The sequence below is a fragment of the Dromiciops gliroides genome, chromosome 2 (genome assembly GCF_019393635.1).
Source record: "Dromiciops gliroides isolate mDroGli1 chromosome 2, mDroGli1.pri, whole genome shotgun sequence".
Lineage (NCBI taxonomy): Eukaryota > Metazoa > Chordata > Mammalia > Microbiotheria > Microbiotheriidae > Dromiciops > Dromiciops gliroides.
The window spans coordinates 386056460-386071999 of NC_057862.1; the positions used below are offsets into that span (position 1 = coordinate 386056460).

The 15540-nt window shown below is 39.4% G+C and overlaps 1 protein-coding gene across 1 annotated transcript in view; it reads left to right on the forward strand.

Moving 5' to 3' along the window:
- The first annotated feature begins 419 nt into the window (after nt 1-419).
- CCDC180 (coiled-coil domain containing 180) overlaps nt 420-15540 on the forward strand; it is a 122231-nt gene continuing 107110 nt past the window's right edge. Inside the window, exons 1-8 of the mRNA XM_043989531.1 lie at nt 420-560; nt 2053-2217; nt 3451-3641; nt 7262-7350; nt 11216-11325; nt 12126-12254; nt 12401-12511; nt 13129-13224. Coding sequence (XP_043845466.1) covers nt 420-560; nt 2053-2217; nt 3451-3641; nt 7262-7350; nt 11216-11325; nt 12126-12254; nt 12401-12511; nt 13129-13224 — 1032 coding nt within the window. The remainder of the gene's footprint in view (nt 561-2052; nt 2218-3450; nt 3642-7261; nt 7351-11215; nt 11326-12125; nt 12255-12400; nt 12512-13128; nt 13225-15540) is intronic.

The following is a 15540-nucleotide window of genomic DNA, read 5'->3' on the forward strand; positions in this document are numbered from 1 at the left end:
GAAGGGGTTAGGTTGGGGGTCTCTTCTCATATCTCCTCAGTCAGTTCTGACTGATCTTTACAATTTTGTTACATTTACTTAAAATTTTTTTGGTGTGTAGTTTAGTTGTTCTTTCCATTTATGTTGTTGTAGTTACCATGTTAATTGTCTTCTTGGCTCTGCTTACTTTATATTTCTTTTGATGTAGTTTTATTCTTTTCAACAAAAGAAATGTGCAAATGTGAAAAAAAAGACGAAACCAGAGAATTCTGGGTGAGGTACTGTCTGGGCAGAGCCTATCGCTTCCACAGGCCGCCACTGGGGGGCGAAAAGTACAGCATCTCAGAGACGCTCACTGTTGTCAGGGGCAACAACCCAACTGAGGCTGTGAAACAAAGGACTCCAGCCAAGACTGCCGATAAAGCCACAGCGACGTTGCCATGGTGAGGAAGCACCGCAGCCAGCTGGGACCCCCGGTCCCGAGCCCTCGAACCTCAACAGGTTTCTCTTTCCCCAGAATCCTCTTGGCTCCTTTGCCTATCGGGTCCAGCCTTAGCCGCAGAAGTAGCTTCTACTCTGAGGTGCGACGGAGTGGGGAAGTGGAGGGTATGGAGAGTTAGTTTGGGGATGTGAGTACCCTCCCATTCATCCTCTCTCCTCCCATTCATTCTCCCTTCTTCCATTCATTTTCCTCCCCATTCTTCCTTCCCCCTACATTTAACCATCCCTCCCCACCCCCCATCCTCCTTTCCTAAATTCATTGTTCCCCATTGAACACCCTCTCCCAAATTCATCCTCCTCCCAAGGTCAGCTCCCTTTCCCTCAGATTTATCCTCCCCCCCCCCAATCACCTGCCTTTCCCCCAAATCCATATTACCTCCAGTACACTGCTTTCCCTCAAGTTCTTCTCTAGGAAATCTGACTTCTGCCAAACCTTTCCCCATTCCATTGACCTTAAGTAGCCCATGAAGGTATCCACCTATCCATTTCTTCTCTTTCCCTCTAATTCTCCCCTCGAGCCAGAAAGATAATCTCTCCAGACCATTTCCTCCCCCCCCCCCCATACACATATAATATACAGCTCTGCCCCAACACCAACCTTTCCCCCTTGGCTTCTCCCAAGCACTACAGCTCCTTAATCTCAAAGTTTCTCTTCCTTATCTCTTCAAGCCTGAGATCCCCAGTAAAGTGTCCCAAAAAGGCTGCCCCCAGGGCCCTGAATTCAATTCAATTCTGTAAACTTTTATTATATTTTGTACTATGCATAGAGCACTGTGATAGGTGTTAGGAAAGATACAAAGCTTAGGCAACACTTGGTTACTACCGCATTATGTAAGGCCTTAAGAGAAGTGACTGTCATGACACAGACCAGTTAGTTGTTTGAATGAATATATGACTTCCCTCCTCTTCCCCTCCCTTAACCAAAGTTGGGGCCTGGGACAGTTGCATTGTGTTGTTTCTGACATTGTGATTTAACTTTACTTTTGGAGCGGCAAGAACAATGTCTTTATCTGCCTGTGATTCCTTCTGAGGTCAAGGATTTTATTTTATTCATCACAAATACAATATCTAGAGATTCCCAGATCCTCTCCACTGCTTCACCACCTTCTCCCTCATTTTGGTTTTCCCTTGTGCAGTTTATCTCCTTGGTGGCAACAAGAACGAGGTCTTATTCCCTGTTATTGTTTATTTTGCATTCCATTTCCAACTGTTTTTCTTTTGACTCCCTCATTTATAAAAATAAATCTCCCTTCTCTGCCCCTCTTTCACACTCTTGTCCCCCACTACCATCCCTGCTCCATGGACTTTATTGTTACTTTGTTTCCAGATCAAAGACTGGGAATATATTGGAGATTCATGTTGAAAGCAGAGAGAGGCTAGGGAAGGGAGAGAATTTTGTGTGATTCTGTTATGTTCGGGCAAAGTGGTAAAGAGAATGGAACCCACCTTCTAAAACCCCATGATTCCATGACCTGATATTGCATAGGGCTTTTGTTTCTGTGAGAATGTCTCCTGGTTGACTTTGTCTGTTCCTTGTATTTTCTAATATCCTTTGGACCCCTAACAACAAAGACTTGGGAAGGAACTTCAAGGTCAGTTTCTTCTTTGAGAAGAAAAAGGCCATTACCTGAAAATCTTCCTCCAAGGAACAATATTAGCACAGAGAACATTTCTTTGGTGGGGAAGATGAAGACAGTTCGAAGTGGAAAAGTCTACAGGCAGATCTTTGATGATGAGGTATGCTCTACCTTCTGCACTGTCCCCCCCTCCATCAATATGTATAGTAGAACTGACAAAGCAATGGATGCAAGGTTAATACTTTCTTTAATAGACCCATGATCTCAGCAGTGTGGTTATTCCCTCCACTGGTATGAATTGTAACCTCCTCCATGTTTTTCCTCAAATTCTCCAAAGAGAACAGGGGTTTTTCATCTTTTGTGTATGTCATGGACTTCTTTGACAAGCCAGAGAATATAAATGATACTTCTAGATTCCTTTTCAGAATAATGTTTTATTGCCTACACTCATAATTGAATGAAATGTTGGATTTCTGGTAGAGGTTAGTGAGAATAAAGATGTCATTTCTTTTCCCATCTAAGTTCACAGACCTTTAAAATCTATCCAAAGACCTCTCCAAACAGCCTGTAAACCTCATGTTAAGAACCCCTCATATAAAGGATTTAACCAAAGCATTGAATACTTTCCTCTGGTTATTTTAATATCTCAGTGGTGCCAATATACTACAAAGACTGTCCATCTGTTGTCTTTCATTCTCCACAAGAAGTTAGTCCTTTTTTCCTGATAATACATGTCCTTAATAATGCTTTTCCTTTACACCATTTCTTGAATGCAGTTCACTTGTAGTAACATGCTGCAGTCTGTTCATATTTACCATGGACCTTTCCGTTTCCCATCAAATCAGATGTAATGGTGGTTCCTGGGGATCATGCAGTTTGTCTCATGCTTAGTAGCCGTACGGCCCTATTGGTGTCATGCTCACATGGTATTTGTAGTTCAGAAAAAACTGGTTTTGTGTCCTTGATTCAGATGTGAGTATATATTAATGTGAAAAGAAAGAAAACTTTTCCCCCCAGAATTTAGCTTGCTTAAATGAAGAGGAGTTTCTTCCCCACTTAGATTTTCCAAATAATTTTAACATATAGATGTGTATATTACTGATGGACAAAAAAAATAGTGGCAGGGAGTTGTACATTCCTGCTTCTGGACCCAGTTTTCCCCACGCAGATTTTTTTTTTTTTAAGTGAGGCAATTGGGGTTAAGTGACTTGCCCAGGGTCACACAGCTAGTAAGTGTCAAGTGTCTGAGGCCAGATTTGAACTCAGGTCCTCCTGACTCCAGGGCCGGTGCTCTATCCACTGCGCCACCTAGCTACCCCTAGATTTTTAAAAATCATGTCATGAAATGCCAGTGGTTTGAGATTTCTAATGAATTGATTCTTTTATGGAATAGGTCCAGCTTGTCCGTTCCTTGGCAAACAGTCGAAAAAAGGCAGTAGAACATCCCGGATCTTTGAAGAGTGGAAAGATCCCTCTAATAAGGAACTCTGAAACACCAATAGGTCATCTCTTATCTCCTCGTCAAAGAATGTGGGCTCAGGCTCTGCCTAATGATAAATCTGTAGAAAACCCTGTTTTGTACAGGTACATTGGGGATACTGTGTTGTTAGGTTTTCTATTTCCACTTTCTTACTACTTACCAAGCACATATGTTGATAACAGTATAGGGAATTACAAAAGACATTTATTATTTTTTTTGGTATTAACTTACTGAACTTGTGTTAGATTATTTAAAGTAGATACAAATGGAAATGAAGCTTTGGAACTCCAAGAGGTAGTATTTGGTAAGCACCTAATAAGAAAGCTCTGCAAGTGAGCAAAGATAAGAAAATAAGGCAAAAGATAGTCCCTGCTCATGAGGAGCTCACAGTCTAATGGGAGCAACAACATGCAAACAGCTATATAAAAAGAACAAGCCATACACAGGATATATTGGGTACAATCTACAGTGGGAATGTGGTAAAAAGAATATTGGACTAGGCATCAAAAGGTATGGATCTGAGTGGTAACTTTTCTACTTGCTAGCCAAATGCTCTCAGAAAAATATCTACCTCTCTGACCCTCAATTTTCTCATCTATAAAATAGAAATAACATTAATGTTGCCTGGGTCATCCTCTTCAGCTATGCCCATGTTCATGGTGCTGTTAGGGTAATCATCTATTCAGATTCATAATTCTCAGCTTCCATCAGTGAAGCTCCTTTTAGAATATATGTGTGTCTGTAGACATACACATATCTATATTTCATTAAATATTTCCCAATTACATTTTTTTTTTCAGGGCAGTGGGGATTAAGTGACTTGCCCAGGGTCACTTAGCTAGTAAGTGTCAAGTGTCTGAGGCCGGATTTGAACTCAGGTACTCCTGAATCCAGAGCCGGTGCTTTATTCACTGCACCACCTAGCTGTGCCCCCAATTACATTTTAAAATTAACTTTTTTTTTTTTGTGGGGCAATGGGGATTAAGTGACTTGCCCAGGGTCACACAGCTAGTAAGTGTCAAGTGTCTGAGGTCGGATTTGAACTCAGGTCCTCCTGAATCCAGGGTGGGTGCTTTATCCACTGCGTCACCTAGCTGCCCCTGAAATTAACATTTATTTTTTTAAAATGTTGAGTTCCAAATTATCTTCCCCTTCTTCCTCCCCACCCCTTGAGAAGGCATACAATATTATATTGATTATACATGTGGGGGCAGCTAGGTGGCACAGTGGATAAAGCACCAGCCCTGGATTCTGGAGGACCTGAGTTCAAATCTGGTCTCAGACACTTGACACTTACTAGCTGTGTGACCCTGGGCAAGTCACTTAACCCTCATTGCCCTGCCCCCCCCCAAAAGAAAGAATGAAAGATTATAGATGTAAAGTCATGCAAAACATATTTCCATAGTAGCCATGTTGCAAAAGAAAAAACACACACAAAACAAGAAAACAAAGTGAAAAAATTATGCTTCAATCTGCACTCAAAGTTCATCAGTTCTCTCTGCATATGGATAGCATTTTTCATCATGGGTCCTTTGGAATTGTCTTGGATCATTGTTTTGATCAGAGTAGCTAAGTCTTTCATAGTTGATCATTGCGATAGTGTTGCTGTTACTGTGTTACTGTGTACAATGTTCTCCTAGTTCTGTTCACTTCACTTTGTATCAATTCATTTAAGGCTTCTGAAAAGCTTTTTTTTTTTTTATTAGACCTAGCCAGATAACATGTGAATTCAGAGCAAAAGGTATTTGATAAAACAAAATGAAAAGATAAATAATGAGGAATTATTTCTACCTCCAAAAATATACATAAAGGGAGTATAATCTCCCTCAAATTCACATTCTGCCCATGGGGAAAAAAGGACTCTTCCAGAAAGCTCATCATTCTGCCATTGTATCCCAGCTGGCATCCCTCTCATAACTCCATCACTAAGTCTCTTGGCAACCTGCTATGCTTCATTACTGCCTCATTCCACTTCCAAAAATTGCCACTTGATTCTCTGCAAAGTAGTTACTGTCCTCTGCTGTGTGGCTTCTTTTCTACTGAGCTGCTACTCTCATTTACTGGAGTAGTTTCTAATTGTGAAGACTTTTATCAAAGGGAATGATTGCTTTTTTGTGAAGCTGTTTATGTCTGAAAACTATTTAAGCTTTTTTTGAGGTCTGTATCCAGTCTCTTTTTATCTTTTTTTATATTTCCTCCTAGTAGGAGTTCCTGAGGTCTACTCACGAATTAGGAAGATAGAGACAGGGGTCTGAAAATTACATTTCAGTGCCTCAAAGAGGCACTTAGCAGCACTGGAGTTAGTGAATTTTGCCTTGTATTCCTTCAGCTACATCTATTCCTTACAATAACTCACATTTATGTGGCATCTTAAATTTTACAAGTATTTTCCTTACAACAACTTTGTGAGATGATTAGTGGGAATATAATTATCCCCATTTTACAGATAAGACAACCAGCGGTAAGAGAATTTGAGTAATTTTCCCAATGTCACATAGCTAGCAAATTTCAGGACCATGACTGGAATTCAGGTGTCTCCTGACTCCTGTACACTTTTTAGCTACACCAGGATACCTACCTCTACACCTCATAGAGTGGTTGGTTTTTGTTTTCTTTTGGTCCAGATCCATATTTCATCCATGTAGGACACTGTAAGTATTGAAACTATTTCCACAGATGCAAATCAACAATATAAAATATAAATATAAAACTATTTATCTGAGAGAGTTGCCTGGGTCCACTAAAAAGTTAAATGACTTGCCCAAGGTTACATGTCAAGCATGTGTCAGAGGCAGATCTTGAGCCAAGGCTGGACCTCTATCCACTACCTGCTGCCACCTTGCCTCTCATAGTGTGATTTATTTCAAGGATCAAATGTGAAATAGCTTTAAAAACTGTAAAACATTATTATTTTCGTAAATCTCATCCTAAGAATTCCATTTGGAGCCAGTCTAATTGGTGAATGAATTCCCTCCCATCAGATTTTAATTTAGGCAATTAAGATAATATTTTTAAGGACAAGGTACTCCATGTTGGCATCTTAAGTAGGAAAAATCCCTGAATCATCAGTCTTTCCAAAGTTATCTGGATGCTATTTTTGATCTGAACAACAATTTAGGAAAGGAAGGAAGGAAGGGAGGGAGGGAGGGAGGGAGAGAGGAAGGAAGGGAGGGAAGATAGAAGGAAGATAGATGATAGATAGATAGATAGATAGATAGATAGATAGATAGATAGATAGATAGATAGATAGATAGATAGATAGATAGATAGATAATGATAGACAGACAGAAAGACAGAGACAGACATATAGACAAAGGATTTATTATGCTTACTATTTTCTAGGCATTGTGCTAAGCTCTGGAGATGGAGATATAATCAAGCAAGGATTCTCTACCCTCAAGGATCTTGTAATCTTGTAGGGAAGACAGCATATAAAGGCGAGACTGAAAAGGAGCAGGCTACATGTGCTCTGGCATAGTTGGGAGCGGGTGGCCCGGAAGTGAGGTCAACACTTAGGGGCAAGAGGGAGAGGGGATGAAGGAAGTAGTGGAAGTGCCATGGTCCAATAGTAGAACACCGGTCCAACAGGCAATGAATATCCTTATTGGGATAGGTGCTGTAGCAGTCCTCTTCTAGTTGATAATATTGTAAGTTTGAGAGGATTATTGTTTAAAATTTCAATGATTGTTTGGCGTTCAAACTTTTTCCTGTTTGTCGGTTTCAGGGAAATCCAAATAGCTACCATGGAAAAGACTCGGGAAACTGAAAATATGATTGCAGCCCGAGAAGTAAGAGGCTTAAGTGACTATATTGGTAAGCTGAAGATTTCATAACAACCTGTTTCCTAGATCCTTCTGATTTACCTCTGATGGGAAAAGACCTACTTGAAAACATATACATATTTAGCGATTTTGTAAGATCTTGTAACATGAAACTATTCATTTACCCAATGTGCTAAGCTCTCAAGATGGAGATACAAGCAAGCAAGTAAGACAGCAGTCTCTGCTCTCAAGAATCTTACATTCTAGTAGGGAAAACAACATATAAATTGGCTCAAATATCACCTTATCGGAGGTTGGTTATGATAGCTGTGTCTAGTTTTAAACGCTAAATATCAGCTACATTAGAGTATCAAATATGCAGTTAATATTTGATGAACATGATTTATCTTTGAGTTTCAGAAGAATTAAGGTCATTTTAAAAGCATTAGTTTCTAGATTATGGACTGAGAGTAAGACTGAAATATTTACTTTCAACCCGTTTTGTCTTCCATGTGACAATTTCTAGGAGTTCAAAGACAACTGGCTTTTTAAAAATAATTTTTATTGTTATCTTTTGTTTTTATATCCCTTAAATTTACTTTTTCATGCTTCCCCCTTCACCTTCTCAGACAGCCAGCATATAGGACTAAGAATATTTTTAAAGGAAAAAGAAAGGAGAGGAAAAACAACCAGAAAAACTGATTAATATATTTAAAAAATCAGAAAATATATTCAAGGTTGCACACCTGTGGAATTCCCACCACTGGAAAGGAGTTAGGGGAGCTGTCTTTTGGAATTTCCTCTTTAACACCATGCTTGTTCTTTTTTTTTTTTTTTTTTTTTGGTGAGGCAATTGGGGTTAAGTGACTTGCCCAGGGTCACACAGCTAGTAAGTGTCAAGTGTCTGAGGCCGGATTTGAACTCAGGTCCCCCTGAATCCAGGGCCAGTACTTCATCCACTGCGCCATCTAGCTGTCCCAAGATATCAGCTCTCTTTGTTTTTGTTTTTTTAATTTTTGCAGGGCAATGAGGGTTAAGTGACTTGCCCAAGGTCACACAGCTAATTAAGTGTCAAGTGTCTGAGGCTGGATTTGAACTCGGGTACTCCTGAATCCAAGGCCAGTGCTTTATCCACTGTGCCACCTAGCTGCCCAATGCTTGTTCTTAATAATTTTTCAACTCTTTGCTGGTGGTGGTTCTTTCCATTTACACTGTTGAAGTCATTATGTACATGGTTTCCTTGGCACGGCTTACTTTATTCTGCATCAGTTTTTGAAGTCTTTTCATGCTTCTCTATAGTCATCATATTCCTCATTTCTTACAGCACAGTAATACTCCATTACAAATAAATAGTTTATTGATAGGTCTTGATTTTACAGTTTCTTAGTTTTAGAAATCCTATCTATCCTTACTATTTTAAATATGGCAGGCTGGGCCATATTTTAAAATTAAAAATAGCTCTGATTAGAGCCAAGATGGCAGATTAGAGGCAACCTAGCTGAACTTTCTCAACATTCCTCTCTAAACAATTTAAAAATAATCCCTCAAATCAAATTTTAGAGCAGCATAACCAACAAAAGGGTCAGGGTGAAACATTTTTCCAGTGTAGGATGACTTAGAAGGTCAGCACGAAAAGTTTGTTACACTGAAGTAAAAGTCTTTTTGGAGTCCATGCATAGGGTGGTAGCAACAGCAGCCATAGCAGCAGCAACAACTTTGGGAACTCTCAGACCAGAGATCATAAGGGTGTCAGCTGGTCAGAAAGATATTATAGGGGACCCTTTGTTGGCACTGGGGACAGCTGGCACTGATTGGCAACTCTATTACTCATACACAGTACTGGGTCACAGTTTCAGGATATATAGGAGCACTGGGGGTCAGTTACAAAACAGCACAGGTCTGAGTCACACTTCCAAGACAAAAAGGAGTGCTAACACTTGCTGCTATAGAGGACCAAGGAACCTTACTGGGGTAATGACCAGAGTGCAGACCAGGAGAGCAGTGACCACACCTCTCCTAGGAAGCACCAAAAACTTGCAGATGCACAGAACTACATCTGAAAACAGTAGCACAAAAAAAGTCTAAAGCTCAGGACAGTACCTCCCCCCATACATTCCCAGGTGAACACTATCCAACTTTAACATAAAGTTCAAAGTCAAGAAATAGATTGGAAAAATGAGCAAACAACAACAAAAGAATTTGACCAAAAAGAGCTATTACTGGGGGGGCGGGGCAGCTAGGTGGCACAGTAGATAAAGCACTGGCCCTGGATTCAGGAGGACCTGAGTTCAAATCTGACCTCAGACACTTGACACTTACTAGCTGTGTGACCCTGGGCAAGTCACTTAACCCTCACTGCCCCACCAAAAAACCCCAAAAAACAAAAACAAAAAAAGCTACTGCAATGGTGGGAAGATCAAGACATAAATTGAGAAGACAACAATGTGAAAATAGATACAAACATAGTCTCAAAGAAAAGCCCTAATTGAATCCAAGCCCAACAAGAATTCCTGGAAGAATTAAAGAGAGTAATAAGAGCAGTAGAGGAAATGTTGGGAAAAGAAACAAGAGTGATACAGGAAAATTATGAAAAGATAATTAACAGTTTGGTAAAAGAGGCACAAAAATACTGAAGAAAACAGCACTTTAAAAACAGAATTGAATGGTAATCAAGGCATAAAAATTCACTGAAGAAAACAACTCAAAAAACAGAATTGGCTAAGTGGGAAAAGAGGTACAAAGGCTCACTGAAGAAAATAATTCTTTAAAAATTAGAATTGGGCAAGTGGAAATTAATGATTCCATGACACATCAAGAAACAATAAAACAAAGGCAAAAGAATGGGGGGAAATGTGAAATATCTCATAGGACAAACAACTGACCTAGAAAATAGATCCAGGAGAGATAGTTTAAGAATTTTTAGACTACCTGAAAACCATGATCAAAGAAAGATCCTAAAACATTATATTTTGAGAAATTATCAAAACTGCCCTGATATCTTAGAAGCAGAGTGTAAAATAGAAATTGAAAGAAGCCACCACTCCTGAAATAAATCCCCAAATGAAAACTCCCAGGAATATTATAACCAAATTCCAGAACTCTCAGGTCAAAGAGAAAATACCTCAGGCAGCCAGAAAGAAATAATTCACATGTTGTGGAGCCACAGTCAGGATCACACAAGATTTAGTGGCTTTCACGTTAATGTAGTGGAGGGCTTAGAACATGATATTCTGAGAGGCAAAGGAGTTAGGATTACAACATTATTTAAATGGAGGACCTTCAAGCATTCCTGATGAAAAGGCCAGAGCTGAATAGAAAATTAGACATTTATACAAAAAACTCAAGAGAACCATAAAAATATAAACATGAAAGAATAATCATAAGTGTTTACATTTCCACATGGAAAGATGATATATGTAACACCTAAGAACTTTATCTTTCTTAGGATAGTTAAAAGAAATTTATATTATAGTTATCAAAAAAGAATTTACTCGTGTCCGGTTGCATTGATTGTATATACTTTAATGATGATGATACATAATAGTTCCATCAGTAACACTCAAATTAGATTAGTTTTTATTCTTCTAAATTAAGGCCCATAAATCTTTAAGATCCCAGTCTTTGCTTCTGCCTGTGAAATTACCTATCTCCTCGGAATTCTGGGAAATGACATCATCAGAAAACATAATGAACACTTCCACTGGATGTATATTCCCATATATAGTGGGTATTTGCTAAATAAATTGTCTCAATGAAGATGAGTAGCGATTATTGCTATCTGAACTTCATGTACAGAATAAAACAGTCTCCCTTTTCTAATTCTAAAGTTAGGGAATTTTAAGCATTTTTGCTGGACTTTGGTTCCATTCTGCCACTGATACATTTCTCTATTATCCCATGTTCTTTGCCTTTTATAGTTCCTGAGAAGACTAATAGTGACATCATTCAGCGTTTGGATAATCGAAGAAGACGTGCCCATGAGGCCAACTTGAGAAACCTACAGAAAGAAATATCACAGATTGGAATGGTGAGATTTCACGTCTCTTCCCCCCTCCCCATTCTGTTTTATGTCCTGCTATCGGATTAATCAACCTAAAACATTGCTTTGTACAAACTTCCCCATCTTTGTTTTTGTTTTTTTGTTTTTGTGGGGCAATGGGTGTTAAGTGACTTGCCCAGGGTCACACAGCTAGTAAGTGTCAAGTGTCCGAGGCTGGATTTGAACTCAAGTCCTCCTGAATCCAGGGCTGGTGCTTTATCCACTTTGCCACCTAGCTGTCCCCTTCCCCTATCTTTGATGGCTCCCCCCATAAATAGATTAAATTCCAACCTCCTCAGCCTGGCATTTAGGACATTTCTGCATCCACCTACAACATTACTTACTCTTTTCCTCTGAGGAATGCATTCCTCCCCTTCTCAGCTATGGCAGCCTTTGTCTTTTTACTTATTTAAGCCCTATCCTGCCTTCAAGGTCCAGTCCAATTTCTAATCTCTTCCCTGGAGGCTTTCCTTCCTAGTCATCAATAATGTCCTCTTCCTACATAGGTTGCATATTGTGTGTACACCAGCTGAGCACTTAGCATACTGTATTTTGTATTGTTATTTATTTTATCATCAGACACATTCGCTCTGTGACTCTGGGCAAGTCACTTAACCTCACTTTGCCTCAGTTTCCTTAATCTGTGAAATGAGGGGAGTTGGGACTTGGCCTCTCCAAGGTCAAATCTGTCCTTCTATGACCCTGTGAATATGAATGGACCAGCTATAGAATGGAGGTTAACTTATGTATGGTATTTGATAGCTAATGGTGCTCCTTGCTTATTTAAGGAGATGGAAGCTCTTATCATGGTGCCTGGAGAGGAGCTTTTGAAAAAACTGTCAGAGAATGATGGAAATATTGACTTTCTCTTCAAAGAAATTGAAGGTGATATAGGATTGGAAATTTTCCAATTTCAGGTAAGAGCATAGGTAAGAGGCTGCAGCCTGCTGTGGCTTGTTGGCTTTTGGATCCTGCTGCTTCCTCTAGGGTCCTATTTATTGTTTTTTGTATGTCTTTTTACTTGGAATGTTTCTGTTGACCTTCCATAAACTACACTTTGCAGAATTTGTGGGAACTATGGGAGAAGTTAAACAAGAAACTCTTAAACAGAAGAAAATGGATCAAAGACTTTGATACAGCACTGAGAAAACTGGAAGCCCTCAGAGCTGAGAAAGTGAGCTAAAGTTTACATGGCTTCTTTCTATGTCATATGTTACTGTTGTGGTGGTGACTTTATTCAGAAGCAACATGGCATGATGGATACTGGGGTGTTAGATTTAAGAATAAGGAGACCTGAATTCAAATTCTGACTCAGGTGCTTACTAATTATCTGACCCTGGACAAGCCACTTAATGTCTCTCAGATTCAGTTTCCTCATCTGTAAAATGGGAATAATTATATCCTTGGTACTTATCTCTGAATCTCAGTGGTCCCCCACAGTACAGAACTGGTATTTGTAATGATGTCAGTATGAAAGGATGATATCATGTGTTTCATTTGTTTGTTTGTTTGTTTGTTTGTTTTGTGGGGCAATGAGGGTTGAGTGACTTGTCCAGGGTCACACAACTAGTAAGTGTCAGCTGTCTGAGGCTGGATTTGAACTCAGATCCTCCTGAATCTAGGGCCGGTGCTTTATCCACTCTGCCACCTAGCTGCCCCCTGTTTGTTGTTTTTAATGAGATAGTGTGTGTATAGTAAAGCAATGTATAAATGACAATTGCAATTTAAAAATTCATATTCCATGATAAAGACGTTGAGAGTGTATTCTTGATGTTGCTTTTTACTCTCCAGTTAGGGAAAGTACTGAAGAAATACACGGGAATTTTAAAAGATAATGCCTACCTCCTCTCCCCTGATGTAGAGAGGCTGATTCATAAAGAAGCTATGGTAAGTCAATCTTCATAGCAACTCTCAGGGAGGAAATCCAAGCCAAAAGATGTCATGGTTCCTCACTGCACAACTCTGGGACTACTAGAGAATTAAGTTGTTCCATATTAGTGAATTTTCCAAAGGACTGAAAATAATAAAAATAACAACATTTATATAGTGTTTACTATGTGCACTGTGCTAAGCATTTTACAATTATCTCATTAGATCCTCACCACAGCCCTGGGAGGTAGGTGCTATTATTACCCTCATTTTACAGATGAGAAAAATGAGGCAAACGCTATAGTAACTTGCCCAGGATCACATAGCTAGTCAGTGTCTGAGGCCAGATTTAAACTCAGATCTTTCTGACTCCAGTTCCAGTGCCCTATCGATGCACCACCACCTAACCCACCCACACTCTAGATGCCAACACATTATTTTAACTATTTGGAATGGAAATCTTTCTAATGTGTGTGTGTGTGTGTGTGTGTGTGTGTGTGTGTGTATGTAGATATATCTTGTACTCCTGTCTTCTTAGAGTCTTTTTTGTTGTTGTTATTGTTCAGGCCTCTTTTCATTGGTATAGGGAAGTCCTGGTGAGGAAATTCCCTTCACCAATACAGATCAGCTCAAATTAGAGAGTTGTCTGTGGGCTTTGAATGGATAAGTGACTTACTCAGCTTCTTCCTGACTCTGAGACTGGCTTTCTAGCTACCTCTCATATCGTCTTAGAGTTTGTTCAATATAATTTGACATCATTACAAATTCCAATTCTTTGCTGTGGGGGACTACTGAGATTCATAGAGCTGTTCACCTCTATGCTAAATGGGCCTATATGGCTGTGTTTTGGGTTTTTTTATTTTTAAGTTCTTGTGTTTGCTTTTTATAGTTTTTCTATCTCCCTCAACACTGTATTAGCTTTAACCTCTTGTTGCTACCAATATAGAAATTCTTAGTTGGGGAGGGAAGGACTATGTCGTTTTGTATGTTTCCATCCCCAGCATTTGCCAGAATATGCCCCCTTGTACGTAGATGGCACTTAAATATGTGTTTGTTCAATTGAATGAAATTGAGTTAACTGTGCCTGCTTCCCCCACCTCACCCCTCCCACACTTTTATAATTTGGTGTTTCTAATCAGCTGTGGACTATGAAGTCTGATCATGAAGTTTGTTATAATTTTGTGTAAAATAAAAGCAAATAGATTCCAAAGGAGGGCCTGAAGAGCTTCACTTATGACAATAATGTATGTCCTTCTGTTTTGGCTTTTTAGAGGACAATTTTGAAGCTTTTTAAGAGTCTTATCAGCATTCTAGCTAGTCACATCCTTCAGAGAAGTGAAAAGTTACTACACTATACATATATATATACACACACAAATATATACCCTATAGAAATATATATATGTGTAAATATGCATCTATTTATAATGTAACTATACATGCATATAAATATACACATATGTGAAGTACTATTGGTTTTGCTCGTGTAAGTTATGTATATCTACACTGGTCTGTCTAGAGGTGGCTCCCAGGGAGGCAAGAATAGACATTACCAGCATCTTCTCTCCACAATCTTCTCCTGGGGAAACTGATCGCTGCCAAAAGGGGAAGCAGTAGATTGTGGCCAGCATCTGACCACTCTGCTCTCCTCAGAAAGGGAGGATACTGGCCAGAATTATATCTGTCTGCTCACTTATATATTATAAGTCATGGGGATGTAATTTTTAGGTTCAAGATAAACTCCTGATTGCTTTTCATTAACAAAAAAGGAAGACTGCAAGCTATGTATCCAAAGCTTGACCCCTTTCCCCCTAGATGTCAGTTCTATAATGAATACAACATAGTAGATAGCAAAGAAATCCATTTGTCTAAATTGGTAGCCAACCAGAAATCAGAGAAAGTATACATATGAGAATCTACATCAGACTGAGTCAATGAGCTTTCCCATTGGGAGCCAAAGAACTCAGCTTGACTGAGACAGTCCCAGATTTGCCCCCAGATGCTTTTTCCTTGAACTCTCTAGTATAGTAAGTTAGGAATATGAATGTGATAAAGACTGCCAGTTCCTCTCAAGTTGACTTCTTTCCAAAGTCCATCTCTCCCTTCAGCAACCTGAAGAGAGATTGGATTCACTTATCTTCTCTCTCAGTGTGGGAGCCAGAAAAGTTCAGGATCTCTCTCTTCTCCTACTCTCTCTCACCAACTCCACCCTTTGTGCCAACTCAGGGCATTGATTTCCACCAATGAGGAGAAAATCCCACATAATTTGTTCTTTAGGCCAGGGTTACATATATGCATATGTGTATATCCATGGATAGATGTGTATATATGCTT